The 13,923-nt window shown below is 33.0% G+C and overlaps 1 protein-coding gene across 1 annotated transcript; it reads left to right on the top strand.

The window, feature by feature from the left end:
* The first annotated feature begins 2,774 nt into the window (after positions 1–2,774).
* LOC117681269 (uncharacterized) lies at positions 2,775–6,281 on the top strand. Its single transcript, XM_066074347.1, has 6 exons — positions 2,775–2,802; positions 3,695–3,828; positions 4,017–4,084; positions 4,294–4,385; positions 4,782–4,891; positions 5,350–6,281. The coding sequence occupies exons 1-6, from the start codon at positions 2,775–2,777 to the stop codon at positions 5,671–5,673; spliced, it is 756 nt and encodes a 251-aa protein (XP_065930419.1). The 3' UTR covers positions 5,674–6,281.
* Positions 6,282–13,923: the final 7,642 nt, after the last annotated feature.

A 13,923-nucleotide genomic window follows, 5' to 3' on the forward strand; every position in this document is an offset into this window, starting at 1 on the left:
AATCCGTCTAACCCTGGTGATTTATTATGTTTCATGTTCATTACAGAATCTCTACACTCTTCTAAGTTTGGAAATTGATCACATGTATTTTTTACATTTTCAGATAAACACATGATATTACTATTTTGTAAGTAGTTTTCAATATCAGAACTACTTATATTTTTACTGCGATAGAGTTCTTCATAAAAGCTACACATTTCACCTAATATGTCATCATCAGTAGAAAGAGTTTCATTATTTTTATTTTTTAGTTCATAAATAGTATTCTGTGTTTGGTGCTTTTTTTCCAAGCCTAAAAAGAATTTCGTGTTTTTCTCCCCTTCATTTATCCATTTTGCGCGAGACCTAATTTGAGCGCCTTTTGCTCTTCTGTCGTATAGATCGCTTAGTTGTCTTTCAAGAGTTCGCTTTTTATTCATATTAATTTCTAAATAAGGTAACGATTCTATCTCGATTATTTCCTTTTCTATGTTTTTAATCTGATCTTTGTAACTCTTTTGACTTTTTATTGAATAATGAATAGAAAATCGTTTAACCTCCTGTTTCAGCTGTTCCCATTTTTGCATACAAGTAACGCTTAATTTACTAATATTTTGAATAATGTCATATATTTTTTCCTTATAATCAGATTTTTCAAGTAGAGATGTATTAAGTTTCCAATAACCCGTTCCTCTTTCATTTTCGTGTAATTTAACGTTAAATCGTATAGCCTTATGATCTGACATTCTCGTTCCGTTAGAATGTGTGCCGGGGATTTTACGAACTGAGATATTTTTAGCTTTTAAATATAAATATTTGCTTAGAAAAATGAAATCAATTCTACTTTTTGGTGTGTCAGTAGCATCGCACCATGTAAAACCGTCTGTATCATTCAGCTTATCCTTCCATATATCAACAACATGTAATTGAGCTAAAATTTCTTTAAGTAACTTGGAACTCCTATCTGTAGAGTTATTTAATTTACAATTAAAATCACCGCATACTGCAATATTTGTTGCATTATTTGAGTAATTATTAATAAAAGATCTCATTCTTTTAAAAAACTGTACTCTGTATGTTTCATTATTAGGTGCATATATGTTAACTAAAGTTAAATCTATATCACCAATTTTAACATTGATTAGTAATTTACGTCCATCATTAGATCTATGTATGGCTAGGATTTCTATTTCTAAACCTTTCCGAATTAAAATGGATACTCCTCTGCTAAGGGAGGAATCTGAGTAACAGTGTATAGATTTCCCAGGCCATATAGAATTATAAAGAAATTCATTACGTTCGACATAGTGCGTTTCTTGTATAAAGGCTATATCAACTTTTGAGTCGCTAAGCCAATTATAAAATTTAAGTCGTTTTTCTTTTGTATTTAGACCTCTAACGTTAGCAGAGACAAAATTAAACTGATCCATGGTTTCTCATAAAAATTATGAAAATAGATATGCTAATATAGATATACTACAAAAAAAAAATACCGTAATTAATTCTCACATTCAAGAGGAAATTGAAGCTCATATCACTGTCCGTCTCTAAAGTAATGGTCCTGTTTATAAGGAATGAAGTTATCCATTTCCTAGATTTAATATGAAAACCATTATGCCAAGCATCATTTAGTTCGTCCACTAAAGGTTGAAGAAATGTATTTGTTGGTGGTTCTTTCTTCATATCAGGTATTATACCAATTAACATAATGTTTTCCCTTTTAAATCTTTCTTCTCTTGGTAAATTTAAAACTGATAAGTAAATAGCTCCTACAGAGTAATTGGTATGCTTAAAGGGCTGAAACCAGTCTACATTCAGCATTAAACCATAATTTCCTTCCTCTGTAAAAAAAAATTGTATTTTCTACCATTGAAATCTTTCCAGATATTTCCATCATAAACATCATGAAGAATATTTTGTTGGGTTTGTCTAGATCTCCACCTTTCACATTTATCCTCAAAATCTTCACGATTTACAAAAGTTTCAAGTGATGACTTTAATGATTTGTAACAATATGTTTTGAATGGTACAAATTTTGAAGCACCTGTTTCTCCTACATCTTTAAGTAAAGGTTCTTTACATGTTTTACGCACGTATGCAAGTCTATGGTTTGGAAAGCACATATGATTACAGAGTTTTGATTGTTGTCTACCTTCAACACTTAACAAACAATCATTCAAGTCATACAATGTAAAACACTTTCTACATACAACATACTTTGAAAATTGTGACTTGCTGTTGGCTAAAACTTTTGACATTGTGTATAAATTCTGTGGGAAAATTTTTACTATTGTTTGAAGTGCTGCTGAAAAATTACTTAAAAAATTAAATACAGTTGAAAATAGTTTTAATAATGCTTCAACAGCTGAGTCTGACACATTGTATACCGATTGCCACAGTACTAAAAATGTACATACAACTCGTGTCAAAACATTAATGGATTCTGACTCGGATACCACAGCTTTTTTCGACTCTTCAACATCTAGATCTGTATCCATTGAAATGTCAATTTCATCAGAATCAGAATCACTGGTTTCTAAAATTTCACTTCCATTCTCAAAGTCTATGTCAAAAAATGTTTCAGCATCTTCCTCACTAATATTACAAAAAGTTTTGTGTTCAATATATTTTTTTTTGGAGTCATAGTTTTTATACACAACTTCTTCCTCATCTGAGAAAAGGGGAGATTCTTGATGAGCATCATTATCATCTGTATTGCTATCAGAACTTGTACATACATTGGAAGAAGAAAGATTGATCTTATCATTGCCACAGTTTTCCATATGTCGCCGAAAATGTCGGTCGGAAAATTCTCAGACACAGGTAGGGTTGTTCTTATCCTCATAAAATTTTGAACGAATGCAGATATAGCACACTTTTGTACCTTATCGCTTTATTTTGATTATCAAAAAAAGCAATTTAAAGATAATAAACTTATAAGATAGATGATCTTCGCATAGCTTCCCCGCGTACAATAGGCTCATATATTGTTTACATTGTAGAGAAGGAAGTAAACAATATTAACATTAGTTTCGTATTTATGTGGAAACGTTACAAATATACACATACAGTAGCAAAATTATGCTGATTACTACAATTTTTTTAATTTAGAGGACTTATTTGTACTTTCACCTTTTCTTTACCTTTTGTTTATACAAAAATTAACAATACGAAATGGCTTTATTACAAATACTAGAGAGGTTCCAAAAAATCTTCTACTTTCACTTTTAATGTTTTGATTACAGGGAAATGACAGTTCGAGAGCAAGTAGTACTTCTTCTACACCGACTGGTCACCAGCTGCAATCAAGTAAAAGTGAATCAAACACCTGTCTGTGAGCCAAATAAATGTAAGTAACACAATAACCGACGTTTATCAGTTGGACACTTGATGTATTTTTTATAATCGATTAATTAATGTAAGTTGTAAATGTAACGTTACATTTTTACATGATGATTATTAATTGTGTAATTGTATTGGCATTTTTTTAGAAACACTCAGACCATCGTACCTTTCAGTCTCTTTAAATTTTAAAACAAATCAAAGATTGTGCTGAACGTTTATTGACATAGTTTTACATCTTGTTGCCCCTTGAATGTCCCCCTATTGGTCAGTTAAATAATAGAAAAAACAGCATGAGAAGTGCAAAATAATCAGTTGTGTAACATGTTTGTGAGTTTTGATCTAATCTCAATCATTATTTAATTATATATAGCTACAACAAGTTTGTTAGAGAAAATCCTTCTCCAACAAGATGAAATATTAAAACGAATCAAGGCATTAGAGAAAAAAGAACAGGAGAAGGAAGAAACACGGGAAGAAAAAGTATACGTACCACCTAGTATACGAGTAAGTACATGTGCAAATTTTTAAACGATAAAGCAATGATTTAATTTTAATTTTATTTTATTTTTTTAATTTTTCTATTCGATTATTCTATTTATATATATACACACACACCCACACACATGGTGTATTTAGAAATCTAGGACGAATCGCTGGCAATAATATAATATTTATCACATTTGTTGTTGCAGAATACAATTAGGGATGGCTACAGCGATGGACTCAAACGGGGATATACTTGGATGTTTGACAAAAAGAAGTAAGAATAGAAACTATATAGAAACACATCCATAAATATTTGTTAAATGGCTGCTTTTATAGGTTAAAATATTGAAGAAATTAAAGTGAGACATTAGAAATTCACAGCAATTATAAATAACTAACTTTTGATATATCACATAATAAGTTTTAAAACTTTTAAAAAGTCAAATGATTGTTTTTTTATTTATTATAAAGTAACAATTTCAGACAGCAAGATGATGAAAACATCGAAATGACCAACCATATTTTGATGTTTGTTAAGGGCTGGAGCTCTGATGTTGAAGAGAGGGTCATCCACTGTAAGTTTTACTGTCACTTTCATGCACATAGTTTACATGTTTGTGTAATTTCTTTAATGTATAATTGAATCAAGAGCTGATAAATTAGGATTTTTTCCCACTTTCTGGAGAAAAATGGTGACATAGGTTTTTCTTCTTCCAAACAAATATAGCATGCATCCTAATCGCAGTATCTACCTGATAGTTTTCACTCAGTCTGTTTGTTTTCATTTGCTACTCCTTTAAGAATTATCTGCTTTCTCAAATACAAAAAAATCATCACAATTGTAAAGTTCTCATTTAAATACACTCCACCCCAAGTAAGTGTACATGTCATCTGCAAACTCCATGCATCTGATAGGTGATTCATTACAAGGTTTGCATGTGCACACCTGATTTTTATTTTTTTTTTCTTAGGTGGCATAAAGAGATACTTTATTTCTAAACGGCAGGAGTCAGTCATCAAATCGAAAAATAAATTGCAGGAGCAAAAGCAGAAGAGAGTTGTGTATGAAAGAAAGAAGGAGGTAACATTAACATATTCATATTTACTTAAGGTGGTATGGGACACCTTTCTATTGTGACATACCTCCAATCGAAATAAACTATAAAATGAAGTACATGTATAATTTTATTTTAAAGTTTTCTTTACCAAATTTGTTTTCCAACAGTGTAACGCAATGGGTTCAAGCATTAGCTACGTATCTGTAAGTCATGAGGTTTGAATTCCGCAATGACTTTTATACTTTTCATTAAATTTAACGTACCTTAATGTTTTCAAAATAATTTAAATCATATTTTTTTTTGTCAGACACTGTAAATTTTAAAAATTCTAAAATGGTAAAAGCATTTTGATGATAATGTACTTTTATCCACATTAATATCAGCAGGTGTCTCATACCACCTCAATTATTCATTCTTGATCTGCATCACTGCAATGTACTGTATTTAATTAATTAAAACATTTAATTTCAATCCTCTACAGAAAGCAAAGAGTAGAAAAAATGCACTGGAACACCTTGCAAGTAGGGGGTGGGAAAATGAGATGAGAAGGGCCCAAGTAAGAAACATCTTAAAGGTGGAGTTTACCTCCAGTGATGAGGAGTGTGATGGTGGATTCATCTCCCATCCACTCTCGTGGCAGAGCGATAAACTTGCCAAGGTGAAGTCCCACCTAGATAAAACTTTTCTGGAGATTTGCTCGGTAAAAAGTAGGAGGATGCTACAATCTAGGAGTGTTGGGGCAATTAATATTAAGCCAACTCCTACGTGTCCAGAGGTGTGTCCTTGGATGGTAAAAAAAGATTAAGTTGTTTCATTTTTTAAAGGTATAAATTGTGGCATTTTTTATGATCAAAATCTTGTAAAAAAAGTTTCATTTTACTTCATTGAACCATCAAATGAATTTCAACGATATCAAATATTCATTTATTTATCCTCGTGGAAATATTACAAATTCTTTGCATAACCATGTCTTCAGCTAGTTCAATTATATGTATCACCCTTTGTCTGAATTTTATGTGGACTGTTACTTAAGCATTTAATGCTTATATATATATGTTTGTATGAAATATTTTTGTATCATTCTCTTTGTCAAGGATATTAATAATATGTTGAATGGCCATATAATATCTTATTTAGTTTGCTTCTTTGTTGAAAAATCTCGAATACTCAGATATCTCGAAGTTTTTAAACAGTCCCATCTAGTTCGAGATGACTGAAGTTTGACCGTATATACCTTTAAAGAATTGCATGCCATTGATGTTAAGACTTAATGAGATTTATGCACTCAGTAATTTGATACCAACTTGAAAATCATGCAATTAAATATTTTTTAAAATTATACATGTATGTGGAAATATACATGTGCATTAAATTGTATGAAATGAAAAACTCAATTTAAGATCACACATTATCTTTAACTGTTCTATTTACATGTATCTGGTATGTACAGATACATGAATGTGTATAGATTTATTTTATTTGCTAATTTTTTTATAAAATACATTGTACATGCATGCATAAAAACATTTTCATTTTTTTTTCAATGACAATTTTCCAAAAGTTGTAAGAAGACAATATGCATGTTCATTGAAAGAAAAATTAATTGTATAAGTTTACATATACATATGTATATAACTATATATATATATGTAGTGATGAATTCGAAGGATTTTTATTGACTCTAGTACATGTATCTGTATTATATATAACTGTATGTAGTGTTGAAGGTTTTTTTATTCACTCAAGTTGCTGTATTATTAATATTAGCAAACAGTTTCTACCAAATGGTATCGATAGTATATTTTTGTCAAAATTGAATATTCGATTTATGAAACTAGGGGGTCATTTTAGCTTCTTTTTTTGCCTCTTAACAAATTTCTGAATCATTTATTTAACCTAATTTGTTAAATTAATTTGTTTGGTTTTAGCTGTAAGCAATCATAGAAAAATTCAACTAGTATGTACTGTGATTAGAGAAGAACATGTACTGGTATATATAGATTTTGTAAGTTTCAAGATTGTTATAAAGACCACCTGTAATGTTGATCACCTCTTCAATGATTTCTGTTAACAAGTTTCATCAATATGCTTACATTGATTACCATATTTGTATTAAAATTATTCATGTTGTGTATTCTTGCCATTTGAAACCTAGATGTAAACATGCAATCTAATCTCTAGTCATTATAAATGTTATTATGATATAATTGGGGTTTTTTTTTAAAGAATAAATTTGTTGTTTAATCAATTGATATTTTTTATTAATATATTCATTTTAAAATTGTATTTAGCATTACATTAATTGACTAATATAGTTTGTCATTATGAGAAAGGAATTTAAAACTTAATGTAAATTGTGAACCAAAACTGACTGAAGGTAATATTTTCACTGGTCGAAAGGCAGAAAAGGGTAGAAAATACTCCAAGTACAAGATTCACGATGACAAACTGCTGTCAAACATAAGATTATATAAAAGGATAAAAGATAAAAAAAAAAGGTAACAAAAGACGACCTTTTTTTTAATAGAAAGGTAATCAATAGACATAAAAAGGTATAAAAGATGAATTAAAGATTGTTAAAGGTGATATTTTGTAATATATCACAAGGCAGATTGGGAGTATATAAGCGATACATATTAGATAACAAAAGGTTTTAAAAGTTGACAGAAGTAAATCTTTCAAAATAAGAAAGATGATAAAAGTCCAAACTGCATTAGTTGAAAAGGTGTTGAAAGATTGTTTTTCTTGAGTTAAAAGGTAATAAAAGATAGCATTTCTATTTTTAAAAGATTTATAAAAGTGGGCCTTTTGGATATCTTTTTTATGCTCAAAAGTTGAACAAAATATTAACTTTTATACCTTTCCACAAAATATAAAAGATATTTAAAAGGTGTAAAAAGGTAAACAAAAGTTGGCCATTTGGTTATCTTTTGGATAAACAAAAGGCGATTTTTCGTGCAGTGCGGGCAACTAAACAAACGAAAACATTTATTCCTTTTGAAGGTATGATCGGCATGTAATATCATTGGTCAGCTCTGTTAATGTGATAGATAAGATATGTATACAGAACCGATTTGTTCAATGCATGGATGAGCTTTACTTTTAGTAGGCGAAGTATATACTTCCGATTAATATTATTACGCATACGTGAAGGAAAAGTTGTTTAAATCCGTGTGCATGTAACTGTATTACTTTCAAGGCAAACGCCAAAGCCGATCACAAAAATGTAATATAAAACTAAGTACAATTCCCTATTTGTACCTCCATCGAAAATAGTAACAAAAACACTTCATTTCTTTCATCTATTATGAAGGATGAGGGATTGGGTTTTCATCACTCCTCATAGACAGGGTCCTGGCAAATGCTCCAATGCAACAGAGCGTACTGGAATGCTGACCGTTGCATGTTATAAAAACTGGACATAAATGCATGTCCGAAGTTAAGGTATTCCAAGCGTTGGGCAGGTTTAAGATGTTCTGCCATAAATACTTGGTATCCAGTGAATCAGTACGCTCAGAGAGCGGTAACTGTAACTGAGAATGGCCCGGGTCAACCCATTTCATCCATTAGATATCTGTTGGGATTGGTCCAAAATTTGCGACTGTACTGGTATAAACGGAGAAAAGAATACCTTAGCCCAACAAACGAGGTCTTTTACCCTCTCTGACCCAACTGATGGTTTGGATAAGATCAACATGAGTTGGGACCTCCTTTCTGTCCATTCTCCAACATTGTCTTTCTCGATGCGTGGCTGAGGGTTATCCCAGACAATGCGTGTCAAGTGTTAACTCTGAACTTGAAATTTCAACTTTCAGCCTACAAAAGGACACTCCTTGATTGGGCATCCGAAGTTTCGTGAACGTACAACGGGAGCCCTCCTACCCCTGTTACTAGACTTGTTTTATGTCTCATTCTGGGGTCGAACGCACTGGGTTTTTAGGGGAGGAGTGGTGTGATCTATAAGGCATATGTCCTTATTGCCTGGGTTAGCATTAGGGCATTTATGAAAGAATTTAATAAAATTTCCACTTTTTTCACTTTTGAACAAATTTTAAAATAATTAAAACTTATCGTTATAAAGTAATATTTATTGTTTTATTTATATTATATATATATATGTATATATATATATATATATATATATATATATATATATATATATATATATATATATATATATATATTAACTGATTGCTTGATGTATTGATATAATATATGAATCCTTCAATTTCGTTACACCCGACTGCAATCTGAATCTCGTGGCCGACCTGACGTATTCTTTCCGTGAGGTCATATTTTGGATATATTTCTGGGGGGGGTGTCAACCGCTGGGCCTGTGGCATAGGCAAACAGAGTATTTAGTTCGTCCGCGTGCTCGCGCAACAGATTTTGTCTGTAAATTAAATTATCGATTAAACTTTTTATTTTCATCGGGCACGATGTCTCACTCTGACAGAATGAGTAGTGAACAACGATGGTAGACCAAAGTCAAGCTAGCACGCACTAACTTCAACGCACTAACTCCGTTCTAAATATGCTTATCGACTAGTTTTTCGATCCCGACGGGAAAATATCCCTCGGTAAATAGGCGCAGGGCGCCTAAACTAGGACTTGTGACAATTAGGTGACCCCGGATTCCTGAGGGTGGGGGTCCTGCCCGGGGGTGACCGGTCTCAGAACCTTCAATAATTATGCCGTTCTTGGCGCCACGGCCCCCTGAATAATCGTTATAATTACTATATTATCATATTATATAGGGACATAAACAAGGCGCAGGGCGCCTAAACTAGGACTTGTGACGATTAGGTGACCCCGGATTCCTGAGGGTGGGGGTCCTGCCCGGGGGTGACCGGTCTCAGAACCTTCAATAATTATGCCGTTCTTGGCGCCACGGCCCCCTGAATAATCGTTATAATTACTATATTATCATATTATATAGGGACATAAACAAGGCGCAGGGCGCCTAAACTAGGACTTGTGACAATTAGGTGACCCCGGATTCCTGAGGGTGGGGGTCCTGCCCGGGGGTGACCGGTCTCAGAACCTTCAATAATTATGCCGTTCTTGGCGCCACGGCCCCCTGAATAATCGTTATAATTACTATATTATCATATTATATAGGGACATAAACAAGGCGCAGGGCGCCTAAACTAGGACTTGTGACAATTAGGTGACCCCGGATTCCTGAGGGTGGGGGTCCTGCCCGGGGGTGACCGGTCTCAGAACCTTCAATAATTATGCCGTTCTTGGCGCCACGGCCCCCTGAATAATCGTTATAATAACTATATTATCATATTATATAGGGACATAAACAAGGCGCAGGGCGCCTAAACTAGGACTTGTGACAATTAGGTGACCCCGGATTCCTGAGGGTGGGGGTCCTGCCCGGGGGTGACCGGTCTCAGAACCTTCAATAATTATGCCGTTCTTGGCGCCACGGCCCCCTGAATAATCGTTATAATAACTATATTATCATATTATATAGGGACATAAACAAGGCGCAGGGCGCCTAAACTAGGACTTGTGACAATTAGGTGACCCCGGATTCCTGAGGGTGGGGGTCCTGCCCGGGGGTGACCGGTCTCAGAACCTTCAATAATTATGCCGTTCTTGGCGCCACGGCCCCCTGAATAATCGTTATAATAACTATATCATTTATAAATACCAGGGTTCACGTCAAAACATGGCTGACGAAAAATAATCCCAGAGTTATTCCATTTACATCGGGTTATTTGCCGATGGCAGGGACTGAATTTTTTATGAGATAAAACTCAACACGTTAGAAGTCTGAGAGTCTGATACATTCTTAGTTTTTAGAAAAAAAAATCAAGATCACTAGAGGACGGTGTGGGGGAGGGGGTGGTAGTGAAAAGGCCCTGACTTGATTTCAAATTTGAAGGTGTGTGTGTTTCTTGCTACCAATGTTTTATTTATACAATGTAATTTTATTTGATAAACTGTTTACGGGAATATTTCAAAAACTTTGTTTTGATTTTACATGCAAATAAAGTTTTAAATATTTGGTAAAATTTTATATTTCATGCACTACAATATTTAATATTGTAGTGCTACCTCCAATCAAACTGTTTTATCCTTAACACTTATGATGTCTGTATATGAGATCATAACTTAAGTTATTTTTCATCTTTATGACAGAATCGTTTGTTAATTAGATGGTCATTTTATTTTTGGAAAGATTGTAAGCGCATATATATTTTCCTTTTGTGTGGTGTGAAATGGCTCGTTATCAAACACTGGTTGTAGGGTCATTCGAGTAGTCAGAAGGATCAATTCCATTCAATTCTTTATGTCTTTAAGCATTACAGCTTATCAGAGCAATACATGTGTATATATATATATATATATATATATATATATATATATATATATATATATATATATATATATATATATATATATATATATATATATGTCCAAATAAAATAAAGGACATACAGATTTTGTCAATGCATAAACATGATGACCTTTGCTCATCTCATTCCTCTCATTCACTTACACGCACACGTACACCCTCTCATGCATTAAAAATAAATTGTTAAGGTAAGGTTGTATATTAGAAAATAAAGGAAGACACATTAAAGAACATGTAGAACTGAGGGGGGGGGGTGTTATTAGTATACTCACAAAACAGACATCTTTGAATTGCATAACTTTTTTGTGGAGCTGTGTTAAAAATGCTTCCTTTTTTTTTACTAATAAAGAGACGTTAAATGTTAATCAATTTCTGGTATATTTAACTTGTTGTAAGAGCTACAAATTCACAGAAGAAAACAAATTGGCTTGTTGTAATGCATTGCTCTTCTACATGTAAGCTTTCAACAAGTTAAATCATACGGCAATCAGTTGCTTAAAATAGAAATATCCCTTTCAAAGTTTATATAAATTATTACGATTGAATCAGAATCCATTCGTTTATACATACAGTTGCAACTCCATACACCTAGGAAAAGTTCCTTTTTTTCCCCCAAATAATTTGCGTATGAAATACATTTATAAAAAACACGTGAAAAAGAGTTCATGGGAAATATAAAGAACATGTATGCAAGTACATAAGTTTATACGTAAATCCGGCAATAACATCCGAGTATAAATCTGCAGGCAAAACTCATCAATGGCACTTAGCGGGATTCAAACCAGGGATGCACTCGGTCTGTTCAAAAGTCAAAACATGACCCACTCGGCCATTGAGAGAGATAACTGACGTTGCAAATTTTCGATATTGTTTCCTTTTGATAAAAATATTAACGAACTATAGCTTATGAAATACACGGAAAACCTGTAACACTTAATTTGTATCTTTAAAAAAAATATTTTTTTCTTTTCCAAATAGGCCCAAATAGGCCCCGTGGCACTGAACGTAGATATTCAAATAGGCCCAAATAGGCCCTGTGGCACATAAGTGGTTAAAATAAAAGAAATTAACAACACGATATATAAAACGTAAGCGCTTTCATTACATATACATATATATATATCCAAAATGTGCAGTCCTTGGTATAGGTAAATATAATTTAAATGAAAGTCGACGAAAACACGCTTTCAATCACTCTTTAACCACTTCTGTGCCACAGGGCCGATTTTGGGCCGATCACACAGTTGTCCAGAGTGCCACGGGGCCGATTTTAGGCCGATTTTAACTTTACACTTTTTCCATATGATTTATTAAATATACGTCAATAAATATAAAAGCATCGTATGTTATTATGAACAATAAAGTATCCAATTGTAATTTATTGACATATTAATTTATTATTTTGATTTTTAAAAGAGATTTATTGCGCTAGAATTAAGGGATTTCTTGATACATAGTTACACAAACTAAGATCTTTTTATCTGCCATCAAAATTTGCATAATTATTATATCAATTGTTGAAATAAAAGTTAATGTGTTTTTTTTTATTGCTAAACATTACACTAAAACAGCATATGTTCATGTGCATTAATTTTATTAATTCATCGTAATTAACATATTGTTGCATAATTTTGTTCCGATTGTTTGTTTCTCAATAACTTCAAAAATTCAAGCAACAGATAATATTATTGCCCTAAATTATTTTTAAAATGTTTACGCAATGCATGCATGTATATTATTTTCGAAACATATAATTCTTAAAAATAATATCAACATTGAAAAGAATGACATAAATGACTTCCATAACGCGGTATTTTGTTATAACGTCATTTTACGTAAATGACGTCATAATAACACGTGCGTTCTGCCTTGCGCCGTACAAGATGGCTGGAGTGTGGTTCCGTGTATTGCCGCCTGAACCGGTGCAAAATAAGCCATTCACTGGGAACCCAGGGCCAAAGAACATGCCGGCGAGAAATGCATCTCCGTTGGAATATTTTCTTTTATTCTTCAACCTAAACCTAATACGAGAAGCTGTGCGTCAAACTGATAGGTATCGTATCCCATAATTTTTATAAATGATTTGGTATTGCATGATGTAAGACTGTACAGGTCATATACTTCGTGTACAAAATTGTATAGGGCGTATACTTTGTGTGCATAATTTCGTGTATACATTGGACCATATATAACCGATGATACATTGTGTATACTTAGTGTAAACGGTCTATACGCTTTGTACATTGGGTATACGTCGTGCAAACGGCCTGTACAGGGCGTATACTTTGTGTGCACCATTTTGTGTATACATTGGACCATATATAACCGATGATACATTGTGTATACTTGATGTACAAGGCCTGTACGCTTGGTACGTTGGGCATACGCCCTGTATAGGACGTATACTTCGTGCAAAACATTTGGTGTATACATTGGACCATATATAACCGATGATACATTGTGTATACTTGGTGTAAACGGTCTATTCGCTTTGTACATTGTGTATACTTGGTGTAAATGGTCTATACGCTTTGTACATTGTGTACACTTGGTGTAAACGGTCTATACGCTTTGTACATTGGGTATACGTGGTGTAATCGGCCTGTACAGGGCGTATACTTTGTGTGCACAATTTGGTGTATACATTGGACCATATATAACAGATGATACATTGTGTCATTG

This window comes from Magallana gigas, chromosome 2, assembly GCF_963853765.1.
Source record: "Magallana gigas chromosome 2, xbMagGiga1.1, whole genome shotgun sequence".
NCBI lineage: Eukaryota > Metazoa > Mollusca > Bivalvia > Ostreida > Ostreidae > Magallana > Magallana gigas.